This window comes from Nymphalis io, chromosome 17, assembly GCF_905147045.1.
Source record: "Nymphalis io chromosome 17, ilAglIoxx1.1, whole genome shotgun sequence".
NCBI lineage: Eukaryota > Metazoa > Arthropoda > Insecta > Lepidoptera > Nymphalidae > Nymphalis > Nymphalis io.
Window position 1 is genome coordinate 311,901 of NC_065904.1, and position 15,929 is coordinate 327,829.

Below are 15,929 nucleotides of genomic sequence, written 5' to 3' on the forward strand. Positions count from 1 at the left end.
ATATATAACTTATCTCTCTCATAAGCCGATGTGACGGAAAACCCGATACAAACGGAAAGTGTTTAGGCGCAGGACGAACGGTTTTATGTGTTTTCCTGTGCGTGCTGTAAGCAGTGCCAACTTCCAGACTGTATTGCTATAAAAAAAAACTTTATCGACAAAAACTCAACTTTTTATGATGTCTTATTTGAATCTTCCGAATTACGTCCTTATAAGTTAACTACAAGAGTCAGGCATTTTTAATAGTAGGTATATATTTAAGGCTGCAACAAAATTGACGGAATGAAATTTTTTATTTTATTTAGCTTAATGTAAACAAGAATTAAAAAAAATATAACTTATAAGTTCTAAATGTTAGATCAGATTTTCCACTTTCCCTGTTTATACCGCGAGATACATATTTCTTAATATTCTACCAAAGATTAGAATAAAAATGTGAAAGTATTTATCACAGAAATCGTATCAAAATCGCATCAAAACCAAATAGAAAGCGAAGTTACACGGGAGTCTTGAGATATAAATCAATTAATTCACGATAAACATCATTAACCACAGCAAAGCTCGTAGGACATGTCACGTGACCAAATACAGTTCTTAAATAGACAGTTCGTTAATAACAAAAGTATTTACGACAGTTGACTAACGGTGCGTCAAAAACTATTTAGACCTCTTTATTTCTAAATCATGTTCACTTCATTAATTTCATTTAACCAGTGAATTGACGTAACAGTGACTCTCGACTTGATATGCGTAAGATATATAAAAGGAATAAATCCATTATATATATAATGGATTCAATGGATTTATATAATGGATTATATATAATATGGATTATATATAATCCATTATATATATAATGGATTTATAGCTGTTTATGATTTATAGACTTTATTTGATCGACTACCATGAAAGTTGATACAAATATTTTTAATGTTGAAGATTTTTATGTTATTCACTTTGCTATCAGATAGCGCTGCATATCAACTTTACAACTGATCACTATTTCATTTTGCTAGTGTAATATAAAAGCCAATTAATATTTTTAATACATTTCAATAGAGTCCATGTTTTCAGTATCTCAACGCGATTGACAACGGCCAGTAACTTCTATAATGTTTAGCTTGTCTGCGTTACGCGGTTACAGTACACGGATTATACACAAATGATTAATTCTCATCACAGCGGTTCTCTGTAACGTAGCGTATATAAAATGCGTACGACAATAGCACAAAGACTGGACAAACATGTGGAATTTTATAAAAATTTCAAACATCACCATTTTGAGTAAACGAGTTGCGGCATGATGTAATCGCATCTCTTTGCAAGTTATTTTTTGTGAAAGCTTTATAGGCTTAAAGTTACTTATCGCGTTAATCTGGATTCGTGTAATTGTGATTTGACTTGTTGCTCAGCCTGAGAATGTTTGTAAGAACAAATTGATGCGAAGTAAAGTCGTTATCACGAGCTCAACGATCATTCTACTTCGTGTGGGTTGAACCCATCCTACCTGTATGGTTGACGAAATTACTCAAAAGCAATTACTACTAAAGGTATTGCATTGAAAGTTATGTATTTAATAGCTGTTATGTATTTAAAAAAGTGAAAAGTAAAGTGCTGGTCTAACGCTTCTCTCGTTTTTAGTACTAGGTTTAAAGCTTCCACCACGCTACTCCATTGCTGATTGGTGGATATCATAAAGCGGATTATCATCAGACACATTCTGCTTTCACTACGCTCTTTTATTTTACCACCGAGCATGAGGTGAATTATTAAATATATAATGTAAGTTATCTCATCCCGTATACTATGATTGGATAAAAAAAATATTACGAGTATTAAAAAAAATTGTGTTGCTATCATTTTCCAGATTAGGTTTCGAGAGCTACAATAATTTCCATATAATGAGGGGTATTATTACTCAAACGCCGCCTGTTTTTTTAAATATTTAAAAAGCTTATATAATTTAAATGTGGTGGAATAAGCTCCAAACCTTCTCCTCAAAAAGGGAGGGGAGACCTTAGCCCAGCAGTGAGATATTTACAGGCTGTTACCGTACCGTATACACTTAGAACATAATATAGACTGTAACCCTAAAGAAAACGGTTATTAATATCAACAATTTCAAATCCCATTAAGGGCGAATATGAATTAGGTCAGTATGAGAAGATAAAGCGATTACCATTAGATCTGTAATGAGATAGCTTGTCAGTTAGCTGGGAGATATGAAACGGTTACGAACAGAAACGTCTTGTTTTATTAACCTCAAATAACAAACCCCAATATGGAGCTGACTAGTTACATGAATGTGTATTTATAACAGATTTGAATAAATATGTGTTATTATCCGTTAAATTACGATATTCATTTCACGTTGTATTTTCTTGCGTTTTAAACATATTGTAAATTTTATGTTATAATACTAAACGTCGATTATAAATATAAGATAATGGCGATGAGATGTATAATTTAATTATAGTGTCGTTTTTCAAATCCAATCGTGATTCTGACTGACCCTGATTCTAATGATATAATAACCTAATTCTAAAATATATATGCTATATATTTTAAAATATTTATGTTATTGATATTTAACTTTTTAATAGTTATATTGAACAAAATTTATATCTACATTTAATAATTGTGTGAAATGAGTATATTTAATATGTACAAAACTCTCTAAATTTTGTACCGTTATTGTACTTATTAATTTATTTTAAAAGAACAACTATGCGAGTGTTTTCCTCTTTCCCCTCGCTAGAGTCTGATTTCCGAAACGGTGGTACAGTTAAAACATTGAATTTTAAAAAAAACGCTTTATTTTAAAGCTTACTTCACTAAAATACATTAACACAAACGTGGCTTTTTTGTTTGTATAAGTCCTTCTGTCCTTACATAAATCATGGATGCTACTAAATTATTAAGCTCGTATGAAGTATCATTTATTATATCGTACATTGACCTCACCATAAGGCTATAAATATAACCTTCGTTTGAAGTACATTTATAAAGACAATTGTATAAAATAAGTTATCATTCGCAAATGAATAAAGACGATAAGATCTTTAATACCTTCTCGGGTAAACTGACCAATAAAAATGTTATTTGCATCGTTCGTGGACAACTTAATTTATTACATAAAAATACTATATACATTTTTATTATTTAACTTAGCAGTAACTAGTATTGTTCCATTGTTGGGTGAAGGCTTTCTCGCCTTTTATGGCGAAGGTTTCGCCTAAGTGAGCGAATACGGGTTGATGGATAAGCATACGTACATGAGGCAGCATTAAACAGCAGTGCCTGACCGATTTGAACCCCACACCTGCTGGCATCATAATCCAAGTGCTTTTATCGCATTATCCTATGTGATATGTTTTCTATATCTATTTATACATTTATCTATGGGCATTACAATAGGTAAAAACCATTACATACCAATACCTTATCCTCAATATCGTCATCTTTTGGTAATCAGCCAGATGATGTTCACTGCTGGACAAAGACTGTAAGCGAATACTATATGCGTTTACTATAATATAATAACATGCAATAAACAGTTGCACAGTGATAACAAAAAAATAAAAACTATATACTTTGGTCGTAATATTATATTATATTAAATTTATATATTACAAAAAAATGTTTTCCTACATATTCTATTCGTTCATTCGACTGCAACTTTTGTATTATTAACTTACAATATATGCTCGTGGGTCGAATCGAATAATTGTTAACAAACAAATTTTAAAAAGCGTTATAACGCAAGCCGAACATTAGCTACTAGCTGGTAAGTAAGCTAAGTATAAATCAATACATAGCTTGAAGAAACGTTTGCAAATGTATTGTCCTAGTTACCAGTGTCGTGGGTGGCAACGCACGCTGTGACTTTGTTCGTCTCAAGTATTGTCACGGCCGTAAAACATTTGCCATTGGCCTTTTTGTTTGCACGTCTATGAACCAAGTGTTTATTTATTAACTACCATCTTTATTTTAAGCGCTAAATGGTTAATACCTTTTATTACCTAAATTATTAAAGCTTTGCTTACACTAACCGAGATGACTACGTGAATCATAATCATTGATTGCGTATTCGAACCCAGGCAAGCACCACTGAATTTTCATGTGCTTGACGGTAAAGAAAAATATCGTGAGAAAACCTACATGTGTGGGATTAAAATCTTCCACATACGTTTTCACCAACCACTTGACCAACGTGTTGGAATAAACTCGGAAAATTCTCCTCAAAAGGGGAGGAGGCGTTAGCCCAACACCGAAGGTTACGAGTTCAAATCCGGACAAGCACTACTCATCGCACTTTGGTCATAAATCATCTTGTGTTTACACAAGTTTCATTTATGTTTAACGGAATAATATATATATACATATATATATATATATATGTATATATATATATATATATATATATATATATATATCTTAATAACATTGAGAAGAAAGTTTTCATTCTATTTCTATACTTTTAGATTAATTGACTTATGAAGATAGACTAACATATACATTTTAATATGCATTTGTCCGCGGTTCTTTAAACCACTGCAAAATTACGGAAAATCAAAAAGCGTTCTATATATGAAAATTTCATTCGTTTCTTATTGAGTTGAACTATTCGAAGTTGTTACTTACAGAACAGTAACAGCCTGTGAATGTCCCACTGCTGGGCTAAGGCCTTCTCTCGTTTATTTTGAGGAGAAGGCTTGGAGCTTATACTACCACGCTGCTCCTAGACGGGTTAAGTTGGTGAAATACACATGTGGTAGAATTTCAGTGAAATAAGACACGTGCAGGTTTCTTTACGATTTTTCCATTCACAGTCAAGCACGAGATGAATTATAAACACAAATCAAACACATGAAAATTAAGTGGCGCTTGCCCAGGGTTGAACCCAATCATCGGTTAAGATTCACGCGTTATAACCACTGGGCCATCTCGGCTTTTACTTAGATTACTCTTTAATTAATTTTCTCTGAAATATTTTGCTAGATTAAAAAGTTATTTCATTTGAATATAATATTAACATTTAACAAGTGTCCTACTTACGCAGTCCATAAAAAGGTATCGATATATAGGAAGTACATAAACGTGGATGTGTTCTCGTGCACATGGATGCTTTAAACGTGTTTTCTTATGAATGAAACCTTGATAACTGAAATATTAACACGAATCGTTGCCATGACAACAGCAACGACAGTAGAACTACTATTTTACCCAACTTTACATACATGAAAACATAGGGCAGTGTATTAGACGGCTAATCTCGCATTACTCAAGCGGACTTGCACAAGCGAAATTATTTACCCATTAACCGGTTATGCTACCTGTTGCATACGCATATTTTACATTGCAGTTTTACTAAACACTTATTTATATTGGACGTGAAGAACGCGCAATGCAAACCAGACGTAGGCAAATACAAATGTGTAAAAGGTTTAAATATGTCAACAACGTCGCCCGCAGCATGTCTCGTTCATTACTGCTGTAGTATGCAAGGTAATGGAGATATGTTGAAGCAGTGATGTAATGTACAACAAACGTCGAGTAAATATGGATATGAAAAAAGTACAAAAAACTCAACAATGTCGCTAGTAGCGGAAACTGACTTATTTAGCTTTTTGTGGTCTGAGGCTTGTTTGTAAAAAATATTATGATGCAAGCAGCGTATGCTATGTAATCGAGACTGAATAACAATAAATATATTCTAACCAATTCATATATTTTACATATTCAAATAATAAAAGCCATTCAAATATTTAAAAAAAAATGAAAATATTGATACGTAGTTATTTATCGTACATATATTAATACATCAAAGAAAATGTTCTATTTTAGTTTAGAAATTTAAAGAACTGAAATATATTTATTTGTTTATTAAAAAAAGTCGTAAAAAGTATTTGATTCTTATTTATTGGTATTAATCTACTCGCGCCTGAAGTAATGCTTGACGTTCGAGAGGCTCGTTACTCTTTTTATCAAATTGAAAGAGTCAACTATAAACAATATGTCCAGTAGTCTACGCTTTTTAATATAAAAAATACATAAATGATATGAATATTCTTGTGCTTCACATAGCACAAGAATATATATATATATATATATATATATATATATATATATATTTAAACATGTGATTGAAATTTATTAATAGGCAAAGATTAAAATATCTGCGGAATGTTATTACTGTGGCTTCGGAAACTTAGTAAGCTAAGTGTTCTAAGGGACTCGAGCTCCGAGGTTATAAATAGAGATCTATTTTTTTATTAAATGGAGACAGTTTCATTATCTGTATTAATATAATATCAGATTAATGCTGAAAATAAAAATAAAACAGATAAAAAACAACAAAATAAGCACGCATTTTGTTTCTGCTTATGTTTTTACGTCGACCTTAACGCTGGCGATAAAATTCTTAGCCTTTACGATGATAAGTTTTAGAATTATATTAAAGTTTTTAAGTTTTAAATTTTGTTGCCATATTTTATTGATGTTTATTGAATACTTTTATGTTAAGAACAAAATATTGTATTTTACATTCAAAATTAAATGTATAATAAGGTTGAAAAAATTGTTAAGGAGTTTATTATTATATCTTGAACAAATAAAAATTAGTTAAAGTTAGTGTTCAAAACAGCATAGCAAAAATATTTTAAAAATCAAGTTTTTATGTACAAAATTGTCTGTCCTGGGTGTAGAATCGGGTCAAGCTTACCATAAAAAAGTATTGTTGTCGGAATCGAACCGACGACGTGTAAAATCTCAGTTTCATTGGATAAGTCGGACTAGTTCTAATTAAACTTTCAAGTTTTACTGAAGACCTAAACAAACAGACAAACATTGGAAGTTGAATAAAAATTTGAAAAAAAAACGCCTACAAACCTCATGAATAGTTTGGCATGTAATACCCATGTTACGAGGACCGCGTCAGAGAATCAGCATCGGTTTGATATGAGCTGAACATTGTTGTATCTTGTATGTCCTTTAAAAATTATCTTTTAAATAAATTTCTTCGTTTCACAATCACTAAGTCAGCCACATTTTAAATCATTTCGTTTAGTTCAATAAAAAGTATCCATTGATTATAAAAGCGTCAATATGCACATACATTACTTCTTATATAGGTTGTAATTTATTCATTTTACCAAAGTTACGTTATCACGACACGTTACGTTAATTGAATAACCATTTAAGACCTTGTTTTGAAAGTAACTTAAAGTAAACTTTACTAATAATAAGCAAGTTAACTTACTACCAAATGTATAGACTTAATCAGACCAGTACAACTTTATCTCTTGTGTATTCCGCAATCAATTAAAAGATCGTGTGTTTAATTATGTGGCCTGGTGCTGAAAGGGCCTAAGTATGTTTTGTCTAAAAATATGTTTGTGCTAAAAAGGTAAAGGTTTAACATTACTAATATCAACAATATTACGCAAAAAGACATATGATATATATAACAACCAACGTTTGTACGTTGTTTCTATTCTTCTACTACTATTACCAAAGTAAGGGTTATCGCCATTGGCCCTTTTAGCACCAGCCTACCCACAGCAAACACAGCTTGCGAATACCCGACTGATGAGCTAATAATAAAGTTTGAAGCCTATTAAAAGTCATTTCAATTGTAATTAAGAATCAACTAAATTGCTCCGAAAGAAATATCATCAAATAGAATGAGAAATTAATCTTCTTACTGTGATGAATACATGTTACTATGTTTTCTTCTTATCTCTAGCTCACTAGCTGGCCGTTCCGACTAAGGAGAAAATTTATACAAAGCTACTCAACCATTTCCATAAATCTTAGTGGATTTATAATGCGTACACTGAAAGCATTTGCAAATATGGTATTAACCATGCAATACTCAAATGTATCGGATTTCCTGAAAAATGGTCAAAGGGTACTATTTTACCTACTACCATGGAATAAAGGTTTATTCATCCAAATAACTGTAGCCTTTTTCAAGTACCTAATCAGTGAATATGGGTTCCTAGAAGTTTCTCAAAGAAACTTTCATCAAAATTATGCATTCACAACAACAAAACGACCATTAAGTTAAGGGTGCATTCCTTAACTCTCCACTTGCGCGGGTGCAAAGCTTATAATTAAACGGCTATCGATGTTATCATTACTATAACTTGAAACAAATCGCATGCGTGGGATTTTGTGATATTTTTACGCGTATCTGTAAAGCTCAGGGTACACGCGACGACTTACTTGCGCAGTCCGGTTTGTACGGTCAAGATTTTGCATAAATAAACTCTACATTAGCTTTTCCACTAAGTATGCATCCTCTTTTAACCATATCATTGTAAAAACCACGACTTCACGTGTCTTTTTTTTTTTTTTATAGAATAGGAAGGCGGACGAGCATATGGGCCACCTGATGGTAAGTGGTCACCAACGCTCTTAGACATTGGCATTGTAAGAAATGTCAACCATCGCTCACATATCCAATGCGCCACCAACCCTGGGAACCAAGATTTTATGTCCCTTGTGCCTGTAATTACACTGGCTCACTCACCCTTCAAACCGGAACACAACAATATCAAGTATTGCTGCTTTGCGGTAGAATATCTGATGAGTGGGTGGTACCTACCCAGACGAGCTTGCACAAAGCCCTACCACCAGTACTATACAATACTAGTTTTAGGATTGTCATACCGCTTGCACGTTTCAACATGCGGTCTGTTTTTTTATTAGTAAACTCGCCGTCATATGTGTAGACGGGCTTTAATACTTCTTGGTTACGGGTAGCAATTTAGCGGGTTTGTCCCCGGGGAGCAATTATGGCTGGAGTAAAACATGGGCGCATTCGTAATAAATCCTATTACAATGACAGAGAGATGGTAATCGAATATCGCACGTGTTTCGAAGTAATTATGTTATTTAAATATTCAAGAACACACACATCGATCTAAAAAAACGATTAAGCGAACTAAACGTAGATAACTCTTGTAATATGAATTGTGTATTTAAATATAGATGAGATGCATAAACCTTAGTCTTTGGTAAAATTAAAAATAAAGAATGATTTCTATAATTTTTTTTTATAGAAGAGGTAGGCGGACGGGCCAATACGCCACCTGATGGTTAATTGTCACTACTTTTAATTTCACACACCTTTTAACACAGACATCACCGTAACAATATTAATCATGCCTTACGTCTGGAAACATGGAAACTAAGATGTTATGTATCTTGTGCCTGCAGTTACACTGGCTCACTTACCCTTCAAAACAAAACAGAAAAATACTAAGTATTGCTGTTTAACGGTAGACTATATGATGACTGGGTATTACGTACCAAGATAGGCTGTGGCACAAAGTCATATTACCAAGTAAATGTAAATTTTAAAAGTATTCGTGTCTCATCTTAACTTTGCGGTCAGAGAAACTTGCGTGACTTGGTGGCAATTTTAAACGTTGTAATATTCCACTTCATTAAACCGCATTGGAAGGCTAAGCTCCTAAAACTTTTAACTCTGTACATTATTTTTTATGTATCTATAAATCAATATAATGTCATGTTCGCCAAACTTTAATGTTGAGGGTCATTCATATCATTGCTAAAAATCAAATATTTCCCAATGTACGCCTTAACGTCACATGCACTATGAAAAAATAAAATGTTTATATTTTGATATTTATAAAACAATAAATGTTGAAAATTTACTTTCATCTAGATGGAATTTCGAGTTAAGAAAAACGTAGGCTCCCTTTATATATGAGTATTTTAATAGGACAGCATAACAACACGAGTTACAAACTAGTCGATACGTAATAGCGACATCAATTATAATAAATTATTTTGAACATAGTCTACACACGTTTTCTCATTAATATGCAATACGTGAGGGTAGCCACCAGCCACCAGGGCGAGCCATCTCTCAGGGCGGGATGCTAATCAAACAAGTGGTTAGTTAACATATTAATGCTCTATCAACTAAACGGTTCGATGTGTGATTATTAATATTGTTAACGGCAACATCATATCGGTAATAAATTAGAGTTCAACGAATATACGGCCTTTTGTTTTCAGTCATTACAACAGTATTCATTGTAGAAAACTTAAACAAACCTGTAATTTTATATAAATTTGACATATTTTTGTTGCATCATCATTAATATTATAACAAATTTTTATTATTTTGTGTTATAGTCTCCACAGACGTGTTCTCCGTGTTGTATATCTTATAGCATGCCTGCATGCATCTCCTGGATTTCTAGACTGATCTCCTTGGCATCACCGTACGTGCCCTATTCATCAGATTCCGTAGATGTAGTATACGTAGGTCTTCGTTATATAAAAGCAACATTCATATTGACCACGTGAACACGTGTTTAAGTAAAAATAAAATACCGATCTGGTTCGATGGGTCGTTTAAAAAAGTGACAGAAATTGGTCGAACAGTTCAGGCGAATATTCGGCAATTAGTCGGAGATCTCGTCAAATACTCGGTATCCGGCTTTTTCTGCACATACTACATAATTAAAATCAATCTTAAGTCGTTTAATTTAAAAACATCGAATGTATTCGTTTACTTTCGCACTGTTAATAAGAAAAATACATATTACGCAAAACAAACATATGGCGTAGTTGTAAAGCAGGTTACCTTTAATAGTATTGTTTGGAATCAATTTAATACAGAATTAATTCAATGTATATGTTGTTATTGGACACGCATTCACGTTTACACCGTGAAAAAACAGCGTTGTTTACATATACGAGTAATTGTAGTAATTAAAATAATGCTTGTGTCTACAGACCTAATACTTCAGCAAGCAGGCTCATTGGCCGAGTGGACTACACTGAACTAAAGCTGTTAACGATTGCGGTTGTTGAGATACATATTTGACACGATCACTTTGCGAGAAACTTCTCAATACATAGATAGTCTGGTCTTATATTATATGGGTTAGATATTATATATTCTATTGATTAATGTAAAAAAATACAATATTTATAATATTTAAATCTGAGATGATAATAATAATCTAAATATAGAAGACAAAGGTTCGTTTGTCTTAATATAAATTAAAGTTATATTTAAAAAAACCATTAAAAGCACACATCAATTTTTTTTTATAGAATAGGAAGGTGGACGTGCATATGGGCCACCTGATGGCAAGTGGTCATAAACGCCCATAGACATTGGCATTGTAAGAAATGTTAACCATCGCTTACATCACCAATGCGCCACCAATGTTATGTCCCTTGTGCCTGTAATTACACTGGCTCACTTCAAACCGGAACACAATAATACCAAGTACTGCTGTTTTGCGTTAGAATATCTGATGAGTGGATGGTACGTAACCAGACGAGCTTGCACAAAGCTCTACCACCACTAAATTAAATAACTATTAAATTTAACATCGTTGACAATACGACCATAATCGTTAGCCATATTACCTAACTAGTAGTATATCAAGGTATCAATCAGCCATATAGTCTAGATTATTAACATGTTTTTTAAAAATAATTCCTATCCCTTCTACTTAATTCTTAGTGGTTATATGCTCGCAAATTATATAGTGTTAGATTGGTATACCATAAAAGCCCCAAGGGGCAGGATCGAACAAGATTCCTACGTGAAAATATCACTTATAAGAACATTTTATTGTCAACTTAACCGGCTTCATTACATATATGTCGTTATATAGTGTAGATATGTGATAGCTATGCAGGACGTAAGCTAGCGTATCGGACCTGGTTTCGCCCGCGGCCACCTGCCGGTTGTTTTTTATCGATAATTGATTCTTAATGGACTGCGCCTGTGGAACGTGACTCGGCTTGCCTTTATATGATATTACATCACAGATTTGATTTCTATGAAATAAAACTGAGTAATGCTTTGAAGGGCCTAACAAAAGACATAGTGATAAAATTATTGATAAAATAAAATATTACATGTATTTTAACTGAAATGTTTCACTTGAACTATATTTTTTGACTTATGATATCCTCCTTAAAGTTCACAAATATATGCACAAAAACTGGTGCACTCTCTATTACCTCACTCCGTACCCCAATCGGTTGAGACGACCTAATAGAGTTAAGGCGTAGGACCAACAGCTATACATTATTTCCGAGGCAACGGAGTGTAAGCACCGCCAAATTCCTAACTGAGATGTTATTCTTAAACTCTTCTTAAACTTCGCGTACGTTTCAACTCAGGATTTCAAAATCTGCAGCCACTTAATCCAGCCACATGATCAACGAGGCTGGCGCGGAATAAGACATAACGTTTACATGAAAAACCATCAGATATTCAAATAAAAGTACACAAAGGAATCTTTAAGAGTTGTTATTAATGTTCATTTAATAATAATATGCTAATACTAATAATACTAAAAGCAAAAGTGACGTTGTTTATTTATTTTTTGTCACGCTTTCTCAACGCGTCTCAACCACTCGACAGATCATCATAAAGTTTTGCATACACATTTTTAGGTGTACAGAAAAGGACAAACGATACCTGTCACATGATAATAACCAGTTATTGAAAATAAAAGTATCATTCGTTATTTGAAATTAGTGGTTAAATAAGTCTAGAATAATATAATGCTCATTATAAAAAATAAAAAACATATATGATAAAATCGTAAGATGAAAAATAAAATCAAAGCAATTATCGCCTCGCATTATTGAAGCGAGTGCTATACGATCGTTGTAACTCTTACAAATGTTTTATTATTCGGAATAAACTGTTTTTTTTTTAACTTCGAGACTAATCCTGTTTTATGGCAATGGTATTAAAAATATAAATAAAATAAATTCAAAACAATAATGCCTGAATCTCATCAAAGAAGGTGATATTTTGAAGGTATTAAATATTTATTTATTCTCGATGCTTGTCTTTATTGCAGCTTTGCCATTCACATAAAATCGACAAACTTAAATGAGTGCGTAACGTTAAACTCGTCCTTAACTTGATTTAATGAAAGCTCTGACGTCATTTTTTTATAGAAGGTTTATAGGAAACTTGAACTATTTCAAGGTTTAAATTAACCGGTAAATCACATAGCGGGAATGAGAAGGGAGACAATAAATAAAGGGAAGCGGCCGCAGGAGAGCGCAGAATTACGGGTAATGGGTAGTTCTAATCCAACGAATAACGTAGTATGTGCCAGAGAATAATGAACTTTATATCTAGGTAATAAGAGGAGACAATTTTGTTAAATTGAGCTGTGAGGCTTCAGTAATAGGTTCTAGGGCCTGGTTGTTACACTTTGTATCGAAATATCTTATATTACAATGGAATTGAAAAATAACTTCTTGTAACACCTTTTGGAATCGTTAGCTTTCAATTAAAAATAATAATTAAATAATCATGAAGGTAACCAGGAGAAAGTAAAATAATTCTTAATTCTATATTTAAAGTATCATATGTTTATCTATTCAATTTATAAATTCAACGATATAATTAGGTAATTAGTAATTAAGATACAAAAACCTTATACCATTAATTATCATATAATGTTGCATTTATTTATATTGATGTAAATTATTATAAAAACAAGAATTCAATTTGTCGTCCAACAATTCCATGCCATATACGCACGATTCCAAACGCAACCATTGTGACAGGTTTAGCGTCAAGTGAAAATAATAAAAAATGTCGACAACCGCAACACGACATGTGAAATCATCGAACTCTGCTAACATATTGATGTGCAAACAATGGTGGAAGGTCTGCTGGATGTATGGCGACCAGGAGAAGTACTACAGACAATTATATGGAAGGAGAAAAATCAACAATCCTACGCACATGTTCTTTGACGACACGAAACGTCAAGGAGCTCAAATAACAGAACTAACGGACGAGTTCTTCGAGGACACGTTATCTAATGAAATAGAACCTGCGCCAGACGAACGAACAGAAGTAAAAACATCTGACAACAAGGAGTGGTTCGGCGCTGAATCTGAACCTATCTATGGTTTTGACAAAACGTGGCAAAATGACCAAAGACGACAACCAATACATAATTATGATGATTTGAATGAATTCCTCGGTTCAAGTCTTAGTAGTGATAGTATTAAGAACATGCTAAGCAATGGTCTACCGTCTGATCCTAAAAATGAATTGCTGGATTCAAACGAAGTTGTGCATAAAAATGGTGATGTGTTTGGAAAGACTTCGAAAACAGTTTGTAAGACTAAAAAAGGCGCAGTGGTCACCGAAGAGACGGATATATCTAGTGATGGCAAAACAATGGCTAGCTTAAGGTTTCAGCGGTCGACTGTGAAAACTGGGCCGAATAAAGTGAAAGAAGTCTTGCAACCTTTAAAAGAGGATACAGTGCTGGACGAGTGTTCGAGGAAAAAGTGCATCGGGGACAAGTTAACTACCACCACGACGACGCTGGTGACGGTCACGCAGACAATGGTGACGAGTTGTAATGAGTGAGTAATTTTAAATTTTCGTTAGCATAGTACACAGCAGCTGCAACTATACCATAATATATAATGTCAACTAGTTAATATAATTAATATCAGTTTACTATATTCAAATGTGGAAGTATGAAAATGATATATTACTCCTTATATATTTGTCAAATTACTATATAAAAGTTGAAATCACGAAAAAATCCTACTACGGCAACACATATGTAGGCCAGCTGTCTTATTAAGCTTAAGGCAATGCCTAATAGGTTATCGATATATCGTTCGAAATAGTGTTATAAATCTATTGACACCTCATATTATCGATATCGTTTTAAGTGAAAATATCTGCTTACGAACAAACTGCGTAATTGGCAAAAAAGGTAGTCATATTTTATCCATCTGTAATTTCAATAAAATTAGTGACATTTTTATATTATTTAAAAGACGTTCCACCGAAGGTCTAACGATAAGTTAGAATATACAAGTTAATAAAGTCTATTGCTCTCAACTCTATAAATCAAAGAAATATAAATAAAACAATATTTTATACAAGGCTTTCAATACGTATTGTGAGGAATGCAACTCCCATAGAAAAGACTTCAACGTCAGCGCATCGTCTTGAAATGGCGTTGATGTTCATTTAAAATAACCGACTAGTTTAGTTATAGTGTTCCAATATAATAAAGTGTATATAATATTTATTTTATTAGTTTGTTCATTTATTTATTTATTTACACAAATTTGATATAAAAAATGATTAATGTTCTGTTTCTATATAATTGAGTATAGAGATGTGTTAGATATTGGCAACTATCATTTTTTCATATTTGTTTGAAAAAATGTCGATAAGAGAAAAGTAGTTATGCTAAAGATATACTGGTGGTAGAGCAAGCCCGTCTGGGTAGGTACCACCCATTAATCAGATATTCTACCGCAAAACAGCAGTACTGTTTATTGTTGTGTTCCGGTTTGAAGGGTAAGTGTGCCAGTGTAATTACAGGCACAAGGGACATAACATCTTAGTTCCCAAGGTTGGTTGCGCATTGGCGATGTAAGCGATGGTTAACATTTTTTACAATGTCAATGCCTATGGGCGTTGGTGACTACTTACCATCAGGTGGCCCATTTGCTCGTCCGCCAATCTATAATATAAAAAAAGATCGATCGAAGAAAGCTAAATATTATTTCATGATTATTATTTCAATGTGTACATTGTATAATTTATTAGACAAAAATAAAAAAATTGGTTATAATAATGTAGATCACATTTGTATATATGTATGGATACATATTAATCTCTGGCAGAACAACGCGCAGTGTATAACCAATTCAAAAAAAAAAAAAGCAACATGGCCGCGAGCGGATACCCGACGATGCTATCGCCTCGCTACTGTTTACAACCTTCATTACATTTTTATAGAAGCCTTTCTTTTGTTCCTTACATAACATTAAATATGTTTTGTATTACTTATTATTAATATAAAACATATATAATTTTTAAACTTATTTGCAAATTTTTTTTATTAAGA

General features: G+C 32.8%; 2 protein-coding genes across 2 annotated transcripts in view; both read left to right on the plus strand.

The window, feature by feature from the left end:
* The window catches only part of LOC126775044 (general odorant-binding protein 1-like), a 120,775-nt gene that overhangs the window by 53,896 nt on the left and 50,950 nt on the right, over nucleotides 1-15,929 (plus strand). The window lies entirely within an intron of this gene.
* The window catches only part of LOC126774949 (protein prickle-like), a 141,926-nt gene continuing 139,627 nt past the window's right edge, over nucleotides 13,631-15,929 (plus strand). The window contains exon 1 of the mRNA XM_050496624.1: nucleotides 13,631-14,418. Coding sequence (XP_050352581.1) covers nucleotides 13,631-14,418 — 788 coding nt within the window. The remainder of the gene's footprint in view (nucleotides 14,419-15,929) is intronic.